General features: G+C 43.0%; 1 protein-coding gene across 3 annotated transcripts in view; it reads right to left on the bottom strand.

Annotated features, from left to right (window-relative positions):
- Window positions 1–27,329, bottom strand: part of DMPK (DM1 protein kinase) — a 1,011,012-nt gene that overhangs the window by 164,359 nt on the left and 819,324 nt on the right. For all 3 annotated transcript variants that reach the window (XM_078660914.1, XM_078660912.1, XM_078660913.1), the window contains exons 10-11: window positions 21,428–21,533; window positions 21,038–21,180 (exon numbers count right to left, since the gene is read on the bottom strand). In XM_078660914.1, coding sequence (XP_078517040.1) covers window positions 21,038–21,180; window positions 21,428–21,533 — 249 coding nt within the window. The remainder of the gene's footprint in view (window positions 1–21,037; window positions 21,181–21,427; window positions 21,534–27,329) is intronic.

Genomic DNA, 27,329 nt, shown 5'->3' with positions numbered 1-27,329 from the left:
GCGTCCTAATGCCATACTGCTCCTTCAGATGTAGCCAGCCTCGGTCTGATCACACAAGAATTACAGAAACACAGAGCTATGATGTACAAGAATTGCATTACTTCCACCTCAAGCTTCCTTTGTGGTCCAAGAACAAAAGTGTCTGTTTCAAAGTTGCACATGGAATGTCTACATTATGCCAAAATATAGATTGCATGTTCCGTTCAAGTGAAATCCCTATAGGAACGAGATGGGAGTACCAATTTATCTCTGCCAACAGCTTAAACGACTCCATGATGGCACCTTTGCCAGGGTAAGATATGGAAAAGGCGGTAAACTTACAGCGCCCTTCCCGGTTGAGAAGGGGGTGAGACAAGGCTGTGTACTTGCACCTACACTCTTCTCCCTCTTTCTCAATGGTTTAATCGAGGATTTGGGACATAGACTCCCCAAAACTTGCTAACCGCAAAATCCCCGCATTGATGTTTGCGGATGACACGCTGCTCCTCTCTAAAACACCTATGGGGATGCAGCGTGTCCTTGCAGCATTTAGCTTGTTTTGCATGAAAAGAAATTAGGAGGTTAATATAAATAAAACAAAATACATGGTCTTCCACGCTGACTCCATTAATTGTCCCCACCCTAACTTGGATTCTAAGCCCCTAGAGAGGGTCCCAGTATTTGACTACCTGGGGCTCACTATAAATGACACAATGGAATGGGGGTCACAGACCACTAAGGTAAATCTAAAACTAACCCAATCTAGTGGGGGCATTCTAAAAGTCCATAGAAGTTGAGCTGTAAAAGTCATTGACCCTTCGGTAGAAATTTACAAGGTCCAAGCAAGGGGGGCCACAGTGTACGGAGCGGAACTCTGGGGTCACTGCTCTAGTAGATCCTTGACAGTGACGGAAAACAACTTCCTAAGGCAACTTTTGGGTCTCCCCCAAAGCACCCCATTAACCCCATTAAGGCTCGACTTGGGAGTCGTCCCGATAGCTGATTTGATTGCTCTTCGCCCACTCCAGTACTGGTGACGGCTCTGGAGTAAGCCAGAGCAGGAAAACTTTAAAGAAGAGTTGAAATCCGTCATGTCAATCAGGGGGGCAGGGAAGATCCCCTGGCTGATTTTCATCCGGGACTCACTTTGTAACATAGGGAGAAATGATCTATGGTTGGAACCCGAACAGGCTTGCCCAGCAACTTCCAAACAATCCCTAACTCTGGCCTGTACTGAATATAGAATGGAGCGCCTAATCCAGTCTATAGACTCCTCCTGTCTAACCTCTAGGTTCCTGGATGTTAAACAGTGCTATAGCTTGGAACCCGATCTTGACTTCATTCAGCCCTTAGCAGCCAAGAAATAGTTTCTTCAATTTAGGCTCGGGACGCTCCCGCTCCCGCTCTATGTGTTCACAAATAGGTGGGCGGAGGAAAAAAAGTTATGTCCCGGTTGCAAAACTATAGAAGAAACTGAGATCCATGTGATCTTTTTTTGTCCTGCATATAGGATGGCTAGGGCCAAATGGATCTCCAACTTTGTAGAAATCTGGGCATAAGAAGCCATATTGTGACCTATAGGATATTTAAATATGATACCTGCCCAGCTTTCGTTGTCACAATCGCCAAGTTTTTATTTGCAATGAGGTGTAAACGTAGGCAGCATGTGTTAGGCCGAGTGGAGAACTTTGACGCTCTTTAACTTTGACAAGTTCATTCATTCAGATTTACATTGTCCTTCGTACCTTTCGATTCTTCTCAGGTATCTTAGTGAAATTTATATATTTATTTTGTTAACACAAGTTATTTTAAAAGAAACTGTTGATTAAAATGTTGCTAATGATGCCAGAAAGTGCAATGTTAACGTATGTCTCTATGCACCATCTTCGCCTGGGAGTTTGCTGCTGTTCCATCGTTTGGAGTGGGGAAAGCACTTGATAATTGAAATCTCAAAACTTTTCAGTATTTCTCCATGTTTGCTTAATTTTTTTTAACCTTGCAATTCCTTAATGGTCATTTTTACGATGTAGTTGATATATTAATTTTATATTGTATTTTGTACTTTTATGGCTGTAACCTGCCGAAATAAAGTCGTATTGACTGACTGACTGAAATCCCTATAGGAACGAAAATGTAGCTCACCTCAGCCACACACTCAGCTTTCTAACATGGGTATAATGAAGGGCGAAGAAGTCAGAGCAAAAGTATCATTAACTTGATTACATTGGCCATATAGAGTCTCCCTCTTCACCTGCAGTCTTTCCTTTTACATATGCCCAATGTGCTGATCTAGTGGACTGAGATATAACTATGCACTTCCTGACAACATTAATCTGCTTCGCCCTGCTGTAGATTCCCAATCTTTCATCTTGCAACCCTGAAGATGGGCCAAAATAGAGATGCTCAAATTGCAATCAAAAGTGAATGGTAGAAACTTCTTAGTTCTTTCCCTCGTAGTCTAGGAAAGACATTGAAGAGACAGATTCTTGTGCAGATACACACAAGAGGCCAACACGCACATTTCAACCTCGAAGAGAACCACAGACATTAAAAGAATGACAATGATGACGTTTGTTTTTTTCTCCACTGCCTACCTTGTTTGCTGTAAGCTGCACATGATAAATAAATAAATACCAATACAAAATACAGTGTGCATAGGGTACCCATTTCATTTCATGAAGCTTTATTCGGTGCATTAAAAGAGCAATGACCATAAAAGCACATAAGCAAAATGTTTACACAATTATACAGGTAACACATTTAAAAAATCATGCTGTTCCTAAGCTGCATTGACTTACATAAAAACATGGCAATATAAAAACATTTGTCCGGAGAGTTCAATTCATAAATCAATTTCATGGCATCCTCCACATTAAAAATAGCATATTTTTTAAAAATTGGTTTTAAGTAAACTATCCTCAGATTCATAAAAAGAGTACAAATTAGCATAAAGTGCAGGGTGCTCTGTTTCGAGTGACCATCACATGGGCATGGTCCAACTGGATGCCTTTTTAATTCTGGGAAAGCCACCAACCCATGAGCCAACCCAAGTCTGAGCCTAGTCAGAACAAACCTATGAGTTGGTTTGGTTACCAGGCTCAAGTACAATTGGAAGCCCTCACTTTGCACATATGTATTATGCAGAATAACTTAAGTGAGGCGTCCACTTAATGCTGCACGTTTTTGGGCTCTATTCATCATGAAAATTTGTTTCATGTCCAACTTGGAATAGTTTCCAGCAGAAACTGGGTCTGCCACTACATTTAGTCCGTATATAGTTTGAAAACTGTCCACAATATATTTGAGCCATGGTATCTTCAAAAAATTATCCAGTTTAAGACAATCCCCAATAACAGACTGGTTAAAGGCTCTCTCTTCCTTAATCCAGATTGCACGCCATACCATTAGTGGCCTGAGCGAAATCAGGTCACATAAGTGGGCTGCCCCAACTTCCCTATGGATCAAATCAGTGGAGGCTGATGTGGGGGACACAAAGCAATTTTTTAACATAGCAATTTTCCTCCCTTTGCAAAGAGTCAGTGTTAGTATAGCCCCACAACCCAGCCCCATATAGTGCGATGGAGACACTCTTCGCATTATATATTTGGATCATGTCACTGATTCTTCTGTCGCCGATTTTAATGGTAAATTTAAAAATACCATAGGTGCTTTTCTTCATTTTGGAGTCGGACCTAACGTTCATTAAATCATGAGACCAACTGCCATCATGAGAGAATAGGACGCCCAGATAACAGAATTTGTCCACATCCTGAACTTTCACCCCATCAATGAAAAAGGCATGATTTTTCTTAACTCTAGCACCACAAACCATAGTATGAGTTTTACTCTTATTAATGACTAGCCTCCGTTTACTAATAAAATCTGAAAACTGGTCCATCAGTCGCTGCAGACCTATCGGGGTCCGGGACAGGAACACAGCATCATCTGCATAAACCAGAACTGGGACACCTGTACCGTCAATCTGGGGAGCGTCTGCTTTGACTGTTTTCAGGACCATATCGACCGCATTAATAAATAGAGTAAACAAAAAAGGGGCTAGGACACAGCCCTGTCTTATCCCGCGTTTTACTTCAAAATTTGGGATACACTCCCCTCCCACCCCAAAGCGCACACAAGTTTGCATTCTATCATATAATCTTGCTAGGAAGAAAATGATAGCCTCAGGTGCGCCGAGTTTTAGCAGGACTGGCCATAAGATGGAATGGTCCACAGGATCAAATGCGCTGCTTAGATCGGCAAAGATATAAAGTGCCTGGCTTGGCCCTGGTGTACTTTCCGATTATTAGATCTAAGTTCAGGCATTGATCGAGTGTTCCTCGCCCCTTCCTGAAACCATATTGAGAGTTTGCCAAGATCTCATTTTCGTACGCCCACTCTTCCAGCCTAAACAACAGCACCCTACTCATAATTTTTACTGAGGAGTCAAGCAAACTGATCGGGCGATAATTACTAGCAGCTGCCTTGTCCCCTTTCTTATATATAGGGACAATGATGGAATCACCCCATGTAGGTGGAATCTGGGTTGTTACGGCTGCATTCAGTGCCAGTGTAAGTATGGGTCCCCATAACCGTGGGACTGATTATAGACGTCAATGGGTACCCCATCTCGGCCCTGCGCTTTTCCCGCCTTGCTGGAGTTTATGCTGTTTTCAACTTCTGAGAGGGTAATGTCTAGAGGGACTATAGGCCAAGTTCTTGGTTCAATATCAGTAAAATCTGATCCTTGAAATATAGCCGAAAAATGGGAGATCCAGGCCTCACTACCAACATTGGATACAAGGTGTGGTACTTTATCATCCCTAAGAAAAGGAGAATTTACTGTAGTCCAGAACAGGCAGTTATCTGAGGTTTCTGCCGCCTGCGTTAGGTTATCCCACGCTTCTTGTTGCAACTCCTTCTTTCTTCTAGACAATGCCAATTTATACTCAGATCTCAGATGAACAACCAGAGTTTTGTCCCTTGGTCTAACTCCTAGGGCCTGTTTCAGTCGGGTTAAGATAGCCGTACATGCGTGATCAAACCAACCCTTTCTCGTAGAGAACTTGACATTCCTGCTATTAGTAAAAACATCCTCAATAATTTTGTTGATGTTAATAAAATTGTCCATATTAACATTGGATGTACTACCCATGTTCAGAATGCCTTCAATTTCAACCAAGGATTTGGATGTGATCTTGCTCATGACGATTGCCAAATTTTCCCCTTTCCATCTTAACCGTGTTCCATTTCGCCTGTACGGCTCAATGTTACACAAACTTCTGGTCACCAGCTGTCTACTACACTTCCATAACTCAGTTTCTATGACGATACGGTTATGATCACTGAGTGTGGGGTCCTGGATTACTGAGGTTGAAAAATTTGACACAATAAAAGATGATGCCATAACATGATTAATGTGGGAATTAAAATTCCTTCCCGTATAAGTGGGAATAATTTTGCCATCCGCATCCTTGCCAGGTGGCAATAGCTCTAAATCGTATGTTGCCATGAAATTATTAATAGCGTCACCATAGGCATTATGCGGAAAATGAGAAATGTTATTATCACTATTATCTAACACTCCACAAGCCCTAGAAAGTGACAGGGGACAAATGGAAATATTAAAATCACCTAACCAGATGATATTAAAAGAACATTTTGCTTCGGATACAAGCTTCACTAATGCTTTTTCTAGCTCCTCTATAACTAGATGCCGGGTATTGTTAAAAATGTTATTATAATAATTTATTAACACCACCTCGTGACCATCTTTTTCCTTAACCCACAAAATTTGTGAGTGTGTTCCTACCGTAATATGTTTAACAACTGTAAACAATAGGTGCACGGACAACAAAAAAAGCAAACCACCCTTTGCTCTACCTTGTCTGGATTCTGAAGCTTCCAAGCTATAACAAACAAAGCCATCAACATTAGGTTTACTGGTGCACCACGTTTCCTGCAGACAGAGGATATCGTAGGGCCTAACCAGATCCACCCAACCACGATTGTTTTCCTTAGATGCCCAGCCTGCTATATTCCAGCTCACCATGGTTGTCCCCCCCCTAATACAATTTTTGGAGATACTGGTCTGATTCCCATATACCAGATCAACAGTCTGTTCCGGCCCATCTTCAACTGAATCTACAGTAGTATTACTGACCCCACTGTCTATCAGAGTGGCTCCAGCCCTATCATTGTCTGTTTGCCTAGTGCAAGTATCTATCAAAGGGGATGTATCCCTCTCGACATCAGGTACTAACCTTGGCCTAGTGTTGGAAAAAACAATCGGGGCCTCAATCATTATTGGCTCAGTATCAGTATTGCCCCAATACGACTTCGTATTTAGCGTATCCCCTTGTGTGTTCAAATTAAACCCATTAACCTTTGGCAGTCAATCATTCAGGTCCAAAGAGCTTAATGCTTGAAATCTATTGTGAGTTGGAACCTCAAAGGTCGGATGGAAAATGGGGGAAAAGGGTCTACCTCTGTTAATAACCTGGGGTGCTTTATTCAGATGATTGTAAAAGTATCCCAGAGGGTGTACATGCACTTTGTCTTCATCTGGGGTTAGAGAGGCAGCTCTAAGTAGGACGGTTGCAACATGTTGTGGGTGTCTAAAGTTTACTATGACACAATCGCCCTTATGGATTTTCCTTGAATCGCCAATCCATTTTACTCTTCTACAGCTTAGTTTTTGGTCGGAATAATTAAGAGGAAACCCGCACTGTCTTTGTAACCATGAAATGGTTTTATTTTTTAGAGAATCATCAGTTTCATGGTATGACGTGGACGGGCTAGGGACTGGAGGCGGTACATTGGTAAGGACCACAACATAGGGTGCACAATCAGGGGTAAGATTGATATAGCTACCCTTGTATACTGGTATCTCCTTCTTTCTCGTCTGTGCCGTTATAACCTTCCTGCTCTTATCAGTTAATGCCGGAGCTACCATTACCTGTTTCCTCCGAGTCAACAGCAACGGGGCCGGCGCAACCTTATTATGCTGATCTACCAGGGGAATAGGTACAGCTACCTTACTTACGGACGCTGTGCCATCTTGATGCCCTGACCCAGCACTACTGGCTAAAATACCTCTGTCAATCAACCTAGGACATGCAGTATTACTGGTATGGGCAGTCAAAAGGTTACCCAACCTATAGACTTCAGCTGTAATTTAGTCTATTTTGTCCACCAGAGGTTTAACAATTGTTTCAAACTTGGCCTCTATAATGCTGACCAAGAGGTCAAGTTGCTCAGAGTTCAGAGTGGCAGCACAGTTCTCCGTTAAGGTCCCCATATTACGGACAGTGTTCTTAACGGATTGGTGTCACTATATCGCAGATTATTACAACGCATTCCGTTACATCGGAATTTTTACAACGCAGGATCTATTACATCGGATGCCATTACAACGCATGGCATTACATCGCAGATGCTATTACAACGCATGGCATTACATCGTAAGTATATGTAAGTATACTTTTTTTAAAAAATGTTATTAATTTAATTTAATTAATTTAATTTATTTAATTTAATTAAAATACATTTTAAAATAGTAGTTAATTTAATTTAATAAATTTAAATCTATGTATTTAATTTAATTTTAATAAAAATTGTAATTAATTTTAATTAATTAATATAATGAAATTATTTTAATTTAAATATGTTTAAAATTGTAATGAAATTAAATTAATTAAAATAATTTTTTTAATTTAATTAATTTAATTAAAAATGTAATTAATATAATATAATTAATTTAATTTAATAAATATATTTTAATTAATTTATAAATGGTAACTATAATTTATTTAGCCCTAATCACAAACCCAACCCTTAACCCTAAAAACACCCCTGTACCCCAAAACCCAAACCCTACCCTGAAACCTAAAAACATCCCTGTACCCCAAAACCCAAACCCTACCCTGAAACCTAAAAACACCCCTGTACCCCAAAACCCAAACCCTACCCTGAAACCTAAAAACACCCCTGTACCCCAAAACCCAAACCCTACCCTGAAACCTAAAAACACCCCTTTACCCCAAAACCCAAACCCTACCCTTAAACCTAAAAACACCCCTGTACCCCAAAACCCAAACCCTACCCTGAAACCTAAAAACACCCCTGTACCCCAAAACCCAAACCCTACCCTGAAACCTAAAAACACCCCTGTACCCCAAAACCCAAACCCTACCCTGAAACCTAAAAACACCCCTGTACCCCAAAACCCAAACCCTACCCTGAAACCTAAAAACACCCCTGTACCTCAAAACCCAAACCCTACCCTGAAACCTAAAAACACCCCTGTACCCCAAAACCCAAACCCTACCCTGTAACCTAAAAACACACCTGTACCCCAAAACCCAAACCTAGCCCTGAAACCTAAAAACACCCCTGTACCCCAAAACCCAAACCCTGCCCTAAAACCAAAAAATACCCAAACACCCCAAAACATATACCTCAGTACACCAAAACATATACTCCTATACTCATACTTATTTAAAAAATTACTTACATTAATAAATTTAATTTATAATATTTAAAAACATAAATAAATATTTTTATTTATTTTTATTTATAATTAATAATAATTAAATCAATTATATAATATTAAATAAAATAAATAAATTGTATATACTTACCAATACTTACGATGTAATGGTATGCGTTGTAATAGCATATGCGATGTAATGCCATGCGTTGTAATGGCATCCGATGTAATGGTTCCTGCGTTGTAATAGCTGCGTTGTAACAGCATTACGACGTAAAAGTTGCGTTGTAAGTGTGCATCACCGTTCTTAACCATCGGGGAGTTTTTTTTTCCTGTTGTTAGACCCTCCGTACTTGAGCTGTACTTTCCTACAGGCCCTAACTTTTCTCTTAGACTTAGTAGATCGCTCGGGAGTGTCAATTGGGGCATCCGTTAGAACATCAATGAACTGTTCTGGGGTCTCCGTGGGTATTTCCGGCGGCTCTGTAGTTGGTACTAGTGTTACCCCCATCACGGTCTCAGGGACACAGGTAATACCAAAAGTCATTGCATTGTCATCCATAGTGGGTGAGAGGGGCGGCGGGGATACCGGTGTACTTCCAAGCCCTAAAGATTTCCTCCGCTCACTGTTAATTTTATTCACAACTTTGACGAGGTAGTTATCCAGGGTTGCCAACTGTTTTGACATGATAAATCTAGATGAAAAAGCCGGCAAGGTCAAACAGGAATAAGAACAAAAGTCACGACTTTACTGAGATTCTGTCGGATATCACACATGGGGTATGGCCCAGCCCGGCCTCATCCGGCCCCTGACGGCCACAGACGGCCCTTTGCCCGGGGACGCCCGCGCGCGTCCCGCGACGTGGAGGGAGCCGCTGTTCTTTATGCGCCTCCGGGCGCAAGATTGCTCAGGTGTGGGCGGGACCGCTAAGCAAGCTGGGAGCTGTAGTCTCCCCCCTCTGCGGCCGCGCGGTGGTGCTGGCAGCACAGCAGGGGAGACCAACAGCGTCGGGATCCCAGGTAAGTCTGCAAAGCTCCGGTGGATTTGGCAATGGTGCTCGAGTTCTCCCCCAAGCAGCTTCTGAGTGCCCCGTTCCGCCGAGGGAGCCGCTGTTCTTTATGCGCCTCCGGGCGCGAGATTGCTCCGGTGTGGGCTGTGGGCGGGACCGCTAAGCAAGCTGGGAGCTGTAGTCTCCCCCCTCTGCGGCCGCGCGGTGGTGCTGGCAGCGGCGGCAGGGGAGACCAACAGCGTCGGGATCCCAGGTAAGTCTGCAAAGCTCCGATGGATTTGGCAATGGTGCTCGAGTTCTCCCCCAAGCAGCTTCTGAGTGCCCCGCTCCGCTGAGGGAGCCGCTGTTCTTTATGCGCCTCTGGGCGCGAGATTGCTCAGGTGTGGGCTGTGGGCGGGACCGCTAAGCAAGCTGGGAGCTGTAGTCTCCCCCCTCTGCGGCCGCGCGGTGGTGCTGGCAGCGGCGGCAGGGGAGACCAACAGCGTCGGGATCCCAGGTAAGTCTGCAAAGCTCCGGTGGATTTGGCAATGGTGCTCGAGTTCTCCCCAAGCAGCATCTGAGTGCCCCGCTCTGCCGAGGGAGCCGCTGTTCTTTATGCGCCTCCGGGCGCGAGATTGCTCAGGTGTGGGCTGTGGGCGGGACCACTAAGCAAGCTGGGAGCTGTAGTCTCCCCCCTCTGCTGCCGCGCGGTGGTGCTGGCAGCGGCGGCAGGGGAGACCAACAGCGGTGGGATCCCAGGTAAGTCTGCAAAGCTCCGGTGGATTTGGCAATGGTGCTCGAGTTCTCCCCCAAGCAGCTTCTGAGTGCCCTGCTCCGCCGAGGGAGCCGCTGTTCTTTATGTGCCTCCGGGCGCGAGATTGCTCAGGTGTGGGCCGTGGGCGGGACCGCTAAGCAAGCTGGGAGCTGTAGTCTCCCCCCTATGCGGCCGCGCGGTGGTGCTGGCAGCGGCGGCAGGGGAGACCAACAGAGTCGGGATCCCTGGTAAGTCTGCAAAGCTCCGTTGGATTTGGCAATGGTGCTCGTGTTCTCCCCCAAGCAGCTTCTGAGTGCATAGGGTACCCTTTTAGAGGAAGAAAAAGCACCTTTCATCAAGCATCATCATCCACCTTAAAGGTGATGTGCAGGCAGAACCATGGATAAATTCAGGCAACAGCTTAGAGGGAATTGGGAACAATCTGTTTAGTGAGAGAAAATATGCGTTAATGTCTTCATTCATCACAACTACTCCCGATAAGGATTACTTTCTTGAGACTTCTTTATTCGGTATCTCTATTCAACAGGATATGCCCCTGGATAGGGGGTGTGTGCGAGGGGGGGCATCATCATGTAACCATGGAGAAAGGTTGGCCTGCACACCTCTTTTAACATAACCTATTGGCTCCAGCAGTTTTAGAGGCATTTGTGTCTAGTTCATAACAAATGTCCTGAGATACAAGTAAAAGTAGAGTTTCCTTAAGGGTCAGGTCACAGCTAAGCTCTCTCAAGTCAAGTTTTAATTCCTGCAACAGTTGTTAAGTGCTGAGTAGCACTATCAATGATGTATCCCCTGTGGTATTCACCTTAATCAATACTGTACATCATCTCCCCAAATCAGAACTATTTGCTCAATGTAACATTTTTCTAGATCACAAACAGCCAGTAAAGGATTACCAGCAAGTACCTGGCTGAGAGCAGGAAGGAGTACCCAACAACTCAGCATCCATGCTACCTGCCTCGACCTCCACTTTGGCAACAGCCATGTCTGGCTGCTTCCCCTGATTTGGGCATTTAGAGGGACAACCTAGCAATAGCAAAATTGATAATTCCCTAGCAAAAAACAACAACTCTGGGCATATTGTTGCAATAATTTTGCTGATTTTGTCACCCTTTTGAGAATGATGAAGAGCATGAGGACCCCTAAACAAAGGAAAGGTTTAACAGCTGCATATAGAAGAGTACCTAAGAGTGGATGAAGTGGCCACACTTGCTATGGTCCCACCGTGTGGTCCTAAAAATGGCATGGCTTTTATTTCTTTGGTATAGGATTGTATATATCTATTTCTGTAGAAGTAGAGCAGGCGACATATTGGGTGTCCCCATGGTTTATGTGTTAACAAATTACCGTTGTTAACTACTAGTGGTTATTTTTTGTGTGCTAACCTAATGTATGTATTAAGTGATTCAACACATATTCTCACTACTTAGCAGTTAAGCAGCAGCTTCAGCCAATCACAAGCAATGCATCTTTAAAGTTTTGCCACTTTTGTGATGCCAAGATTCCCAGCCATGCTAAGAATGCTGCATCAAACATGCTGGCTATGATTCCAGAGTGCACTGCAGATGTTGGTGCCTACATGGGATTCACTAGGGTCCTGGAGAAGGACTGGGCATGGACCTCAGTTATTTGTTCATCAGAGGGAGGGGCAGCAGGGACCCTTAGTATACCCTTCAGTACATCCGTAAATTTCCTTAAGAACCCCTACTCCAAGGATAAAGTGAACAGAGCTCTGAGAGCCATGTTTATCTTCTGTAGTCTCCTACCTTTGTCCAGCAGAGCAAATAGGAGACCAAGGGTAGGGGCAGTTTTCCCCCTTGATCCTTCCATTGGCCATCAGTAGTGTCGGATTTTATGTGCTGATGGGATTGTGGAGGGTCAAAGTGTGTGAAAGGTTACGAAGAAAAAGAAAACAAGCAGTAGCAATGCCAATAGGCATTGCCTATGTGAATTTCATTGGCTTTGTCAATGTTTTTTTAGTTATGTTGTATAGAATGTTATGGTATGTGCAATTATCAATTCAGTTTGCGTTAGCTCACACATCTTCTCTGTAAACCGGTCAGCAGCACAACTCAAACGTACTTGCTAATATTTGCACCTCCTAATATGCAAACCTCCTTCCAGGCTGAAGGCTTATGGGTTATGTTAAGTTAAGTGATGTTAAAGACACTTTTGAAGCGCAGAAATACCCAGTGGTGTCTTGGCGATAGCTCTGCCAAACAGGATAAGAAAAATTACAGAAAAGCCACGTTTTTAATGCTTTTCTGAAAGACTACAGGCTGGGCATGGATTTAATGTGAATGGATAGGAGGTTCCATGCTTTGACTGTACAGTTTACAAAGCTTCTTCCATCCCAGTTAGCACATTTGAACCTGGGGACTATGATATTTTTAGCCCCCGATGAGCGCAAATTATTGTTTGGCTCATACCATTTGAAATTATGTCTCAAATAATCCGAACCAGAATCATGCAGTGCTTTGTAAGCAGTAGACAAGGCCTTAAACCTGATTCGTTGACTCATTGGATGCCAGTGTAATATATGAATGGCTCGAGAAGAAGATTGAAATTTGGGGATCCCTGTCAGCAGACATGCGGCAGCGCTGTGGAAGGCTTGAAGTTTGTTGAAATGTTGTTGCTGTGTTTTTACATAATATTGCTAAAGAGGTCCCTAGACATCTACTGGATATAGTAGATAGTAAATATACACTAGATAGGTTCTATATTCTTTGTCCAGCCGGACAGAATTTTAATAATCAATAAGTAAATAGAGAAAAAAACATTCCTACACAATACAAGTGGGACATCACCTGGGTCCTACTACCACAATAAGACAAACAGAAAAAGAAGGGAAATGGTTCAGACAACAGGAGAAAGTCTGTGAACATAAAATTGTAGTAGACTTAGATAATATCGAGACACCATTGCCAGTAAAGCTATACAGTATAATAACATGCATATGGTGTCCAAATCGTCGACGGCGTTTTGATCCCTATGTCAGACTAGAGGGATCATCTTCAGGACATTAAAAATGTAATGCCTGTAAACTTTCTGACCAAGACAGTACATAATTCTTGTGTTAGTACATTCTGGAGCAAGTTTACGGTTGGGTGACTTGGTAGGTTAAGGGATGTAACAACGGGAGTGATATCCTTCAGTAGGAATTCAGTCATTTAAAGCGTATTGACACCTGCGGTGCTTTCACAATCTTTAAACCGCTGGTGGTTAATTCCATAAAATGAATCCAGTTGTATGTTTCCCGCTGTCGGAGGATATTTTCAAAGAAGGCGACCGAGGGAATCTCGGCGCTGGACCGTAATAGGGGGTCCTGCAGTACTGTAGCTCAATCGCTGCTCTGAATTAGCAGCGATTGAGCTACCGTACCGCAGGACCCCCTATTACCGTATGGGTCATGCCACGAGAAGAGACAGAGGGGCCGTACACGGACCTTGACATCCTATTGGATACTTCTGGAATACCCCTTATACTGGGATCCCTATTACTAATATATATTGATATATATTGGACTTCTACCGTTTTTTTTAGTCTTGTCAGCATACCAAATAAGAAGGAGAAAGATAACATATTGGAGAGTTACACACATAAATAGCATTGCCCACCCATCAGGATATTACAATAACAGTACACATATTGACATGTGCCTCCTGTTCCACTATCTCTGTTAATTGTTCACACAACAACATCTATATAACTTAATACGTCTTGTCCTTGGCATCTACCCCTTGCCTTGCCTATTCTCCACCATACCAATTACCCTACCACACCACACTCCCCAGCTTTTTCCAAAGCATCCCTCATATGTGAACCCTATTAATAAGTCTGTTATATATCAATCTGTGGTTTGTATGGATCTGAGGTACAGCACAAATGGTTCCCAATAGTCCCTAGGTCTGGAGGCCTGCAGTAATTCTTTTGCATATGTCTCCAGTGTCTCTTTGCAGTATGTCATATCTGCAAACCGGTTCTTATATTGTGCCGGACGCCTGCTCCCCCAGCACATGGCTACCCACCTCTGACACAGCCATCAGTACTTCTACCCAAGCAGATCCTAAATATCCCTAGCAGGCACACTAGTGGCTCATTAGGTATTTGCTCTGTTAGCATGAGAGTAAGGGTGCCAATCACTTCTCACCAATATGGTTGAAGTTGCGGGCATGCCCATGCCATGTGCAAGAAGTCCGCATCCGTTGCACCATACCTGTGACACGTATCATCTGTTCATAATCCATATTTATGCAATTTCGCCGGTATGTAGTATACTTGGTGTATAAATTTAAAATGTATAATGCTTAAATTGCAGTTCGGTGTGAGCAGCTGCAATTATGCACAGCTATAGTCCAACGCTTCTTTAGTAATGGGATTACCCGTTGCTTCCTCCCACCTGCGCAACGATTTATTTGGAACCTGGACCTGTTTGCCTTGTGTCGCGTTATACAGGCGGGTGACTAAGCGTTGGCGCGTGGGTGATGTCAACAGGATCTGTAGCACATTAAGCATCTGCCGTGCATTCGTAAACGAAGAATATAACTCCCTCACCGCCACACGTAGGCACACATATGAAAATATTTTTAAGGGTGTGCGGTGTGCACTAAAAGAGGCATAATTCTGTGGTATGAATTGGCTACGTGGAAATACGTTACCCATGGTGCTTAGTCCAATTTCCCTCAGTAAGGTTAACATATGTGTTTCTTGTGTTACCGTTAATTGTGAAAGATGTGAGATGGGCATTGGCTGGGCATATAGTGGGAATTTCTGTGCGCGTTTCGCTAATTTGTACCATGCTTGCGATGTACACTGTACCGGATGTATAATATCTTTCTGGGTATTCTGTCTCGGGACCGATAAAAAAGCGATCAGTGGAGTCGGCTGCACGCTTTCATGTTCTACTGCTATGTGTGGAATATGTCCATGTGGGTGCAACCAGTAGTGAGCGTGTTGCGCCTGCGCACAATAAAAATATAATTGTAAATCCGGTGCTCCAAAACCACCTTGCAAATATGGCCTAGTCAGTTCTTTCCACCCTACTCTCGCCTGTTTCCCTGTCCATGTTAGTCTCAGCAGGGCTGTGCGTAGTTTAGTGAATACTGATTGATTGAGCCAAATTGGTATATTCATCAATAAGTAGAGGAATTTTGGTAGGACGACCATCTTTTGTGGAGCTATTCTATCGGCTAGTGATGACGGTAATTTGATCCACCCTTCTATCTGGTCCTCTAATTTTGTTATTGCCCGACCATAGTTTTCCCGGACCACCGCCTCTGGATGACGATGTATCCATATGAAGAGATGTTTCACTGGTTCAGTCTGCCATTGTAGTGGGTAATCCAGAGTTGACTGTGTTGTAACAGGTGTAAGTGGTATTACCACAGACTTATCCCAAGTCCTGAGTGCTATTCAAATCTAATGTATTTTCTGATGAGTGTGTTTAAATTTGTATCGGGATATCCTGTATATAGAACCATGTCGTCTGCATATAATTATATACTGATGGGTCGGAGATGGAATTGCAGAGCTGTGGCCGCATGTTTCTGCCTTATTTTACATGCTAGGGGTTCTAGTGCTAGTGTAAAAAGAAGCGGTGAGAGTAGGCACCCCTGTCGGGTCCCGCTGCCAGTGCTTAATTTGTAAAAAATGAAGTGCCAGGGCTGAAAATGCTGCCAAGGAGGCTACAGCCCACTTTTACCTCCAGTGTGCCCAACTTTCAACACCCGCACTGCCTCAGTCTCTATCCTGTAACCATGCCCTGCTGACTGTCCCCTAAGTCATGTGTTTTACTTCTTTACCTACACCGACAGATCAGTGTGAAAACAAAATGTACACCAATGAAAATGCTTTTTTTGAACATATTAATCAGTGCGGTCTGACTGGGTTTGTTGCAGGTCAGGAGGCTGCTTGAGCACAGCAGGTCATGTCACTGCTAGTGCTGCCTGTAATTAGTTTGGTCCAGTTATGATGACGGCATAGGCATCCAATGCTCAGCTTGCTGTGACCCTGCCTGCTACAGCACAAGCACTGTCCCCAGCCGCAATGCTGCAATGTCTACGAGACGTGAGTATGGGTGTTGCACCTACTGGGCTCAAGCACACTCAGCAATTAGCATGCTTGGAGGCAGCGCATGGAAACTGCAGGTGACTTCATAGCGCACAAAAGTTGCGGTGGGCCACAGCCACATCAAGCACGTTGAGGATAGTAGCAATGCAGGGCTGCAAGCCCCCACTACAATTATCCAATGGGAGGCTTAGGCTTTGCAGTGGCAGGGTGCAGCAGACTCCAGGAATAGAATGCAAGCCATTCGTTAATGATGACTTCTTGGATTCATGACAGTCGTGATGACATCATCACTAAAGTGATGATACACAATCATGCCTGCCTGAACAGATGTATGCCTGCCTATGAAAACATACCAGCCCGTCACCATGCAAGGTATGTGGTTCTTTTTATTTTAAGTTGGGCAATTAATATTGAGACCACCACCTGCAGGACCAGAATTCGTAGCCCCGGCCATGTGAAAGAAGTGCCGGTGCTGAGCACCTGAAAGCACCTGCTCAAATTAAGCACTGCCTGCTGCGTATGCTGAACGGGTCTGAGGTATTGCTCAGTTCCGCATATAGCAGGGCTATTCAGTGCAGAAATGGTTCAGGAAACACCATCCTGCACAACACTGTAAACAAAAACGGCCATTCCACAGAATCAAAAGCTTTTGCTGCGTCCAAAAGGGCCGCAGCTGCTGGTAATTCTGGATTCAAATGGTGAAACATCGCAAATATTGTCTTCAGATTCTGCCTAGTGGATGTAGTTGGTATGAAGCCAGCTTGATCTTGCAAAACCAGATTTTGCAACAAAGGCTGACTCCTTGTTGCAATAATTTTGGCTAATATTTTAGCTTCTATTTACTATGTACTAAGTCCTTATCTGGTTTGTGGAGAGTGATCAGCAGCGTCTCCTGGAGAGACACCGGAAGTAAGCCTTCGTTGTATGCCTCCTCATACATGGCAGCCAAATGCGGGATCAGTAAATCTCTGTATTCTTTATAGAACTCTCCGGGGAGTCCATCCATACCAGGAGCTTTGTTACTGGGGAGGGAATTAATTGCCTCTTTGATCTCATCTGCCGTGATGACTGAAATATTCACAACATTCATCCGACAGCTAAGCTAAGGCGATGTCATCTAGGTGCTCATTTATTCCGGGTGGAGATGTGGTTGACTGTATGGAATAGAGGTGGATGTAATACTCTGAAAAACAACCAAGAATCGATGGGGTGTCAAATGTGGGTTGGCCTCACATGTTTGTGATTTGGGTTATGTAAGATCCACTGTGCATGTGCCGTATCCTGCTAGATAGTGTCCTTCCCGTATGTCCCCCCTCTCAGTACTTACGCGCTGTATATCTGCGTGACATGTATTTTATCTCATCATCTGTGTACTCGTTATACTTGTCTATCTTCAGCCTGATTTCCACCAGTATTTTGGGGTCCTGTGTGGTTGTGTATTCTGTTACTAATCTATTTATGTCCCTCTCAACCAAGGACAGTTGCTGTTATATATCTTTCATGTATACCTGCATGTTTGCTAATACAATAGCCCCAAATTGTTACCTTGAAGGCTTCCCATAGTGTTTTGGTACTGCTTACTGAGCCTACATTATGTTCAAAGAAATCCTCAATAGCCTGGTGTAGTTCAGATCTAAAAACCTGGTCCTGGAGCGCACCCTTCTCCACGCAGGAGAAGGTCATGCACAAGGCTCGTGGGTATCCTAGGAAATACCGCAGTGTTTGGGGGAAATGGTTGGGGTGAACCAGCGTGGACAATGTTCTCTTGTTTTTTAAACATCTTAGTCTGCAGTCTGATGGTGTCCTGGCTGTGGGTGTGCCAGGAACCACCAGGGATGGCGAGCTTGTCTGCAGCAGGACTGGTGGTGATGGCATTGTAAATAATGCAGCTGATTTTGAAGATGGTGTGGGCCAGCAAGGGGAGTCAATGGAGTTCCATTAGTATGGGGATTATGTGACCATATTTCTTCATACACTGGACAAGACATGATGCAGTGTGTAGGATGCCCCTAAGGGGTGTCAGTGTGGGCTCTGTGAAGCCATGGAGTAGGGCATTTCCACATCCAGAAGCAAGTGTACAAGTACTTGAATAGCAGTTCTGAAGTCACTTTCTGGAAGAAAAGATTTTCTTTAGGAGAGAGAGCTGGTACAAGGCCAGCTGTATTTTTGTTCGTAATGTGTTCCTTCAGGCAGAGGTTGATGTCAAAGGTGAATCCAAGTGATTTGGCATTCGGTGTAAGTTGGAGTTTGAAGTCATTAAGGTTCATTTGATTGAACCAGATTTGTACTGCTGTAAAATGTTGGTTGTTTTTTGTTACATTGTACATGGTTTTGGTACACTTAAAGTCCAACTTAAGGCAGGTGTGAAAATTGGATTGAGCAAGACTAGGGTTCAGATCTAGATGCAAGATGATTTGAGCATCATTGTAACGTGAAGGGCTTAAAATGGACCCTTAATATATGCCACAAATAACTTGATGAAGGTTGGACTGGTAAGGTTGAAGGTGGAGGACAAGGAAGAATTTCACTCACGAAAGTGCAGTGCCTTTAATGCCACAGTCCACAATACAAGTAATATGCAGTATTTCACAGAGTAAAATGCTGCTGTCAGCTCAAGGAGCTGAAACTTAAGTACTGTTATGGTCCACCATTATCCTAGGTTCTTCATCAAAGGTCAATAATGCAGACTTTTTATTATGAAAACGCCTAAAACTGGACTGAATAGGGTCAAGTTAAGTATTAGTCTCAAGGAAGGAAGGCAGCTACAGGTTCAATATTTTTCTGAGAATTTAACTGGAAGAGATCATAAATAGGATAACAATTTGTCAAAATGGCTGAATCAGCCAAAGGCTTTGTTCAATAAAAAAACAACAACACTTTTCTTCCAAGATGTAGGCACTGTAACAGAAGATAATGAAAGACTGCAGAGGCCTGTAAGAACTGGCCTAATTTCAGTGGTTGCATCATGCAGAATGTTTAGAGAGCAATGATCCAGAGCAGAGGCAAATTAAAGAGAGTTAACCATCTTAACTATAGTGTCGAGAGGAGGAGGAGAAATTTCAGAAACAGGATTTTTGAAGAAATATCCTGAGTGTAGATGAATTTGAAAAATATTACAAGAAATGGGAGCCAAACTATGATTAAAAAAAGAAACATAATTCAATGGAAAACGTCACTGTGGTATTGGTGCAATTGGACGAAAACAACAGCCTTTTAACAATATTAAAGACTTGTCTGCTGAACGGCTTTTGTTATAATCCTTGATAGCAGCCATATATTGTGTCTTAATATCTCAATAGTCATTTCATTGAAGGTGTAAAGATCTTGCATTGTAATTTAATTGTTTTATGTAACGCATCCCGCTGCCCCTGTGGCTATGGTCATACTCTATAAACACTCTATGGAGTGCACATAACATTGGCAGTCAGAAAACTGCACATAAAGGAAAATGCCAGTCACAACGGCGCAAAGCCAAAATTACCCCAAGATGGCAGCTGACTAGTTAGTGGAGATTCAGAAGCACAACTAATCTGCCACACACTTCTAACAAGCACAACCAAGCCTAGCGTGATGGCGGATCCCCAAATCATACTTCAAATTTAAAGCAAATAAATGAGAATAGAAGATTAAAGGATTTTTAGAAACAGTCTCCTACGGTCAAAGCATATAATTCATCTTCATCAAAGCTTTATTTCGATATGAGTATATCATAAAAGCATTTAACATTTTATAAAAAAAGGGTCCAAATATAAAAGTTTAAAAAAAATTTAGGACACGGATACCATATTAACGGGAGATAAAAAAAAAACACATTAAAGTAAAACAGCTTTTCCTTTTCCCTTCTTTATGTCTCACATACTGAATTATACAGACAATGCATAACAATTCATCAGGGAAAGGGCACACAATACACTTTAAAAAAAATAGATTAAACTAACTCAGCTTTGAGACAAAGAGTAATACAAAATTTTAAAAGGGGCTTCATCCGGAGCCTAAGTTCTTCAATCTAATCGCCCATGCCCAACTAAGAAATTTCGCCACACCGCAGACCAGAGTGGCATATAATTCAGCATATGCTGCAATATTTACATAAAGTATCAAAAAAAGTGATGGGTGGAATGGTTGAATTACTTTCAGCCAGGTGTAATTACTCCGGGTCAGATTCCAGTCTATTGTTAGTTTTCCCACAATGTCACCCTAGACAGGATCCAGCCATATGCAAATCAGTCTTGATCCTGTTCTGATAGGGACAGCCAGGCCAGACTCCCTCTGAACTGGAGCATAAGCAACCCAGTGCATGGTTCAGCTGATTGGGTCTCCTCTGTCAGGTGTAGATTGAGACCTATGATACAGTGCCATGGCCACACATGATGTTCATGTCCTAGCCACCTAGGAGTTGGTGAGGGCTGGTGGTAGTAGGAGTTCTGGAGCCTTTTGTTATTGCTACTTCGAAGCAATGCAGTGTTTTTGTATGCACAGAGTCTCTTCTGGGTGTGGTAGTCCTACACTTCTGAAGGTTGATGCGATTGTCTCCTCTGCAATAATTACTACTCTTTGGAAGCAGTGCTTTATAGAGTATTACAATTCTCATCAGGATTTTAGGAATATACTAGTGCAGCGAATCCAAGTCACACTACCAATATTAGGTAGGATTGTACAACCAGGACCTTAGTATATAACGGTATGCTCTAGCAGCCAGGAGCAAGTCATAATCACCAGCCCTTGCCGCATTCTTACCCAGCGAATGTTTGATTGGCCATCTTCACCATCTTCAGCTCCTCCTGTAAGACCTCTCGGGTGTGGATCTCCTCCTCGAGGGCCGACTGCAGGTCCAGAAAGGCTGAAATGTTGAAGGTCTGACCATCCGGCAGGCTCCAGGCCTAGAACATAAACAGGTGCTTGAGATGTGTGCTTGCCACTTACAGACCAAACATCAATGAACTAGGAGGGTACAGTGGAAAGGGCTGCCACAAATTCCCTGTCTCTGGTGAAATTCCCAACAGGGGGACTGAATTGAGGGGCTAGCTCAATGTAAACTGACAAATTGTGCCCACGCCCAAAGGAAAGCAATAGCTACAGTTGCAGCAAAATGTAACTTCAGTGTCCCAGTTTAAATGCCACTCTCACCTTAGCTTCTCCAAGGCCCTTGTGAGGCTCTGGGGTTGGAGTCCTCCGATCACAGTCCATCTCCAAGTTGATGTCTGCTGTCCTATCCTGCCGGCTTTCACTGTGTCTGAGACAAAAGAACATGTTTCACTACTCAACCTTTTGTCTCATTTTTAACCACTCAATCCACAACAAATAAAATAATAGTTGGAATTGCCACCAGCATACTAGATAAGTCCGAGTCAAACAGGTCCTTCCTGGCCACTAGCCAGCATGAAATGTTAGGACCTTTCAGAGAATATAGCGTATGACATACTTAGAGGCCAACCTGCCTTTGCTCACACGTGTACCCACATTGCTTGGGAATCTTCCACACAGAATTTTCTGAGCAAATGTAAGGTTCACTATGTACTTTCTAAAGCACCTTGAGACCCTCACGCGTGAGTAGCGCGCTATACAAACCACTGATTGATTGATTTATTGATTTGTAGTACACATTGCCATCATTTTATGCTAAAGTCATCTCAAATGGCCTCAGTACAAGGCCCCTTTTAACTTTTCTGGAGGTAATAATTGAAAGTAATGGCCCTATCAGAATTGTGAGATCTGCTGGAACACCATAGACAATTTTCTTTCACACAGAATTTAGACTTCTAAAATCTGCCCAAATCTCCCGGTGAATGTGGAAGGCAAAATGAGGGGTTGCTGGAGGAGCAGGAGCTGGAATTACTGATTCCCTAGCTATTACCAAATTCCTTACACAATTCCTAAGGGTAAACCTGGAATTCCCATTCATTCAGCACTCACAGAGTTAAAAGGACCCTCTGTGAGGTTAACTGTTGGTGTAAGGAATTAACAGCTTTCATCTAAGGAACTCGCAATGCGGTCAAAAGTGCTTAGAACAATTCACACATCTACTAATGAGGGGCATGATTTAAAGGCCAGAAAGTTGCCCTAAGTAAGCAACCATGAGAGTATGGTACGAGCATATCTTGGCCTAAATATCCTGTGACAATAGTACTGTGTCCTAAATATCGTTTACAAAAACTTCACCCCACTGGAGTTGATAAAAAGTCGACACCTAATGAATTGATATTTATGCAGGGCACAATTTTTGTAGCAGACGATGTGTTGTTATCGATAGTCTGACATACAACCAACACCAATATTTCCTCCTTAGAGTGTCAGAGACACTTGCGGATGAGTCTTATTGGTTTAAGCACGGTGGTGGTGGGGGGGCGATTTCAGTTGTGTCCAATCTGTGGTCCTGGATCAGGGCCTGACTGGGAACCAAAACCGGCCCTGGCAAAGTGCTCGACCGGCCCCACCCTTGTGGCCCACCGGGGGATTGCCCGGTGCCCGCAACGGCCAGTCCGGGCCTGTCCTGGATAGTTTGTTGCCCACATTGACTGGAACTCAAGCTGTCATGTTGGTCAACAGCTTTACTAGCTGGCTCAGTAGTTGGGAGCTTTCCAATGCCTGGCACACCTAGCATCCAGGGAACCGGGATTACTTTTTTTTGCACATGTATGCTCTGTAAACTAGGATTTATTTATTGTTATGCCTGCCCCGTTCTATCCTTGGTGGATATTGCATCTACTGCATACCTTAACTAGACCTTATCGGACCACTGCCTGCCGAGGCTGTTACTAAGCTAGGGGTGGATGTCAGTATGATCCCTCTGTGGCGTCTTTGGCCGGAGCATGGCTTGACACTCCATATAGGGAGTCTCTTTGCACTATTGTAATACATTTCTTCAACGAGAATAGCAGCACAGCTGAGAATGGAGTAGTTGAATACTAGGCATTTAAGGTAACGGTGAGAGGGTCATGCATGGGAATCCCATATTGGTAAGTACAGATTTGGAATGTTGCATTGATAAACTGGAGGGCGACTTACAATTTTTAGAAATGGCTGCACTCACAGAGCCCGTGGTGAGGCCACAATAAGAGTAGTCCAGGCTAGAACACAGAGAGGCAATGGACAGCCTGAGTTCCATACCTATAGTTATATCCTGCCCTAAGCATGGTGATGGTGACAAGAATGGAAGACTGTTGACCAGACTGATATAGGCAACCACCAGACAGACATCCATGTCTGCCATATGCCATACTGCAGCATTATTACACCACAGTCGGACATTAATGTAGTGGCTCAGTATTACTCAACGCTGTATGACAGTACAGGATCATACGATACTGAGAGGCAGCGAGAATACATGCAAAGAGCCTGCTTGAAACCTTTGTCAATTGAGGCATATAGAGACCTTGACTCACGTATCCGGGTTGATGAAATAAAGGTTGCTATCCATGTCTGGTTATTTGGAAAACACAGGGGGATGAGTTGCCTTAAGATTTCTATGCTCATTATGTGGATGAGCTTGCCCCCTGTCTCTTGAAGGCGTACACAGGTGTCAGAAAGATTGGGCCATGCAACTAACTTTCACTTTAACAAGGCCTGGGTGAAATTCTAAATACGCTGGTGTAATTTGGAGTAATGGAGTCATTTTAGTAATTTTGCATGACTCTTTTGATGCAAAAATTACCAAAAACTACACAATTATACCTGATTCACGTAATTATGTGTAATTTGACACAAACATCCTACTGCAGGAGCACAGGAACAATAACCTTAGCGAGAAATAGTGGCTGCTGCATGTTTTTGTTCTGTTGGATTTACTGCTATTTCCTTAGTGCAAAATGCATCCCCTGGTCCATTTCTGACACTAAATGCTGGGTTGCGCTCCTCACATAATTCTGCAAAGTCATTTAGAATTTTGCTGTAATTCCGCTTCAGAAAATTACACACATTACCTTACTGAAATCTAGAAAGGAGCCCTTGGAGATGGGGTAATGTTGTTGATTATCCATGTTATATTTGGACTATAAGAACCTCATCACACCTTTGGTGAATAAACTTCCCCCCTAGTGACTGGCTTAATATACCTTGATCAATCAGGTATTATTCCAGACAAGAAAGCTGCCTCTATTGTATGTAGGCTTTTCCACTTGGTACAAAACTCTCTGCTGCCCTTGGACCCCTGAACTGGTGGTAATTGATATGGAAAAGGCCTTCAACACCTTCGTCCAAGTGCTGATGGACGAGATAAGGTTTTAGGACAGGTTCAGGGGCAGGGTTTGGTTATTATACACAGCCAGATTGAAAACAGGAAGAGTTGTCTTGGAGGCCTGACGCGTGAGGTAGGGCAGGCATCAAGGTTGCTCTTTGTCCCCGTTGCTTTTTGTGTTGGCTATGGAGCTAGTGGCAGCTACCCTAAGAAAATCTGAATAATAGAGGGTGGGTTCAGTGTGCAGGGTCATTCACAGATACCATCATTGTCTGCTGATGAAGTGCTGATTTATTGTGGGACCCAATAATAGGTCGCCCAGCGATATTGGATTGTTTGGAAACTTTCAGATCTTATTTTGGCCTCTTTTTTAATATCAGCAAATCCTGTATTTTTCAACTTAAATCCCATCAACAGGGATGAAACATCCACCATCACTGCACTGGAGATTCTGAAATACAAACTGCCCCAGTCGGAGTTGGGTAGATTTGCTCTATCTAAAAAGAAATTTGGGGCTAGATTTCTATACTTTTTCACAAACACCACAGTGGAGTTCCCTGGTCATGTCTTCAGGTATCTTCACAGATTATTGTTAGATTTCCTATGAAGGGGGCAGCAGAATCGCACTGCGCAAGCTGCAGCTTTTAGAGCTTGAAGCGGAATTAGCAACACAGGACTACGAGTTGTATTACCTTGGTGCACAGATGCAGTGGGTGTTGACCTGGGCGAGTGAAGAAAGAATGCCTGAGACGGATTACATTGGTTTGGTAGTGGGAAGGGAAGAATTTTGGAGGCTAAGTGCCCATATCGGTATTGGTTTAGATTGCTTAATATATCCTCTTACTGCTGGCGACATTGTTTGACTTGCAGAGCCGTGTCCTCCGAGTATACTCTGGAACCATCTTTGTGGTCATACCCTGGATTAGAAAGAGTAGGCATGGAAATGGACAGGAGGTGTTGGACCCGTTGTGGAATACTGACCTTAGGTGACCAGTTACTGATACTGTTTGAAGAATTATGCCAGAGTACAAGCCTGCTAAGCGGGAAATTTCTTAGATATGGGGTACTGACCAGAACAGTAAAAGTGATTTGGAGACTAGAAACTGCTGAGCCCTCCCACCCACATCATGCTGCAATGCGTACTCACATTCGGTAGTGTCAGGAGGCTGGTGGCAGTTCGTTATTGTTTAATGCCGCAATTCAGTGTAAGTGGGATCCCCCTCGAGAAAATTTGCGATTCCTTAAATGTAATTGCGGAATAAGGAATCGCAAATTTTGCACCAGATTTTACTTCATACATGTCATTTTGCTAATTCGAAATTCGAATTTCGGCCTTTGTGATTGCGAATTTGCTTCAAACAAATGGCCCTGAGTGACTGGACCCCAAGCCCCCGATGTCCATCTTTATGTTTCTACAATATTAACTGGCCATGAAACCAGCCATGAAGAACTGTCATCTTATAGTGATATTTGATCATGGCTTTTTTTCTTTCTTCCTTTTTTTTACTTTAACTTGTGTTAGTGTATTCCCTTTACTGTTGTTTAGATTTATTTTGACAATTTCCTTTTAATCATTTAGGACTGTGCTTACATAATAATGCGTTGTCAGATACACAATTGTGGGTTTCACGACAATGAAAGTCCGGTAAGAATGTGTTGTTTCATAATTGTTGTGGTTATGTAATGCAGTAAGAACTGTAAAACAGAAGTATAATTTCATGAATTGTATATTTTAGACTTGCATGTTAAAATAAAGCAGGTTTAAAACAAAACATATCAAATGCAATTTTTTGTCAAGGGTTTTGTAATCACCGTACCAGGTCCCATTTGATTAACCTTTTTAACGAAATAAGTGTTAAATTGGCAGTTTTATAAGCCCATTTCCCTATTGGATCATAAGTTTAAAATAACTGGCCATCATTCCAAGTTGCAAGCATACATCTTCTACTGGGATACGTTAGGCATCCCTAAGAGAAGCCTCGGTTCCACACTTTAAGGAAATGGGAAGTTCCTGTGTAATTTGCAGTGAATATTATAACTCAATGATGTAGCTCTATCTGAAAGATGTTGTATAAGTGTACAGTGGCTCAAGTGTTTGAGCAATTATAAATCTCAAATACCTCTAGAGGAAAGCAAATTTTAATTTTGTATGCCTTCAAATGCCAGGAGAAATTACAGTTCTTTCTGTACAACCTACTAAAAACTATGGTTTTTGAATTTTTTGGAACATGTACCAGAAGGTAATAAAGTGGTGAGGCCTCTTTGTAGTCTGACTTAAGTCATATCTAAGATGATGGTGTCTCCCCCCAAAAAGAAGATTATTCAAGCTTGAGTTACCATGTCTAGGGGAAACTTTGCAGGTCATTGAGCACCGTTGAGCAACCCACTTCTATAGGTATTTTCCTGGAGTCCTGCTGATAACCCCATGAATACTCTAGCCCAGGGGTCTCCAACCCTTTTACTAATAAGAGCTACTTATGCTAGATGAAAATCATCCAGAGCTACTAAGCTATTATTATTGGTGTAATAGTGGCCAAGTCATTCAAGATTACATTACTGGCCACCACATACAAGATTAACAACTGTGATCATCACTGTGCATCAGACAGGGCTATCAGCAGGAATGTAGAAAATGCTTTGTCAATTTTAAGAACCTCTATGTGAGTAATACATAATAGCTATGACTGCAACACCCCTAGTCTCAAGGCAATACATTAGTTTTAAGTCTCCCTAATGCCACATGATTTATCACTCAAATTTCAGCTTTTAGATATTTTGGAAATGTGCCCATCTTTTTCTAAATATCGCTTATGAGTTCTGCAATTACACAAATGTTCATCTCGAATACATTCAACT

This window comes from Lissotriton helveticus, chromosome 9 (genome assembly GCF_964261635.1).
Source record: "Lissotriton helveticus chromosome 9, aLisHel1.1, whole genome shotgun sequence".
Classification (NCBI taxonomy): Eukaryota; Metazoa; Chordata; class Amphibia; order Caudata; family Salamandridae; genus Lissotriton; species Lissotriton helveticus.
Note: the sequence above shows the minus strand (reverse complement) of the source record. Positions and strands in the feature narration are given on the sequence as shown.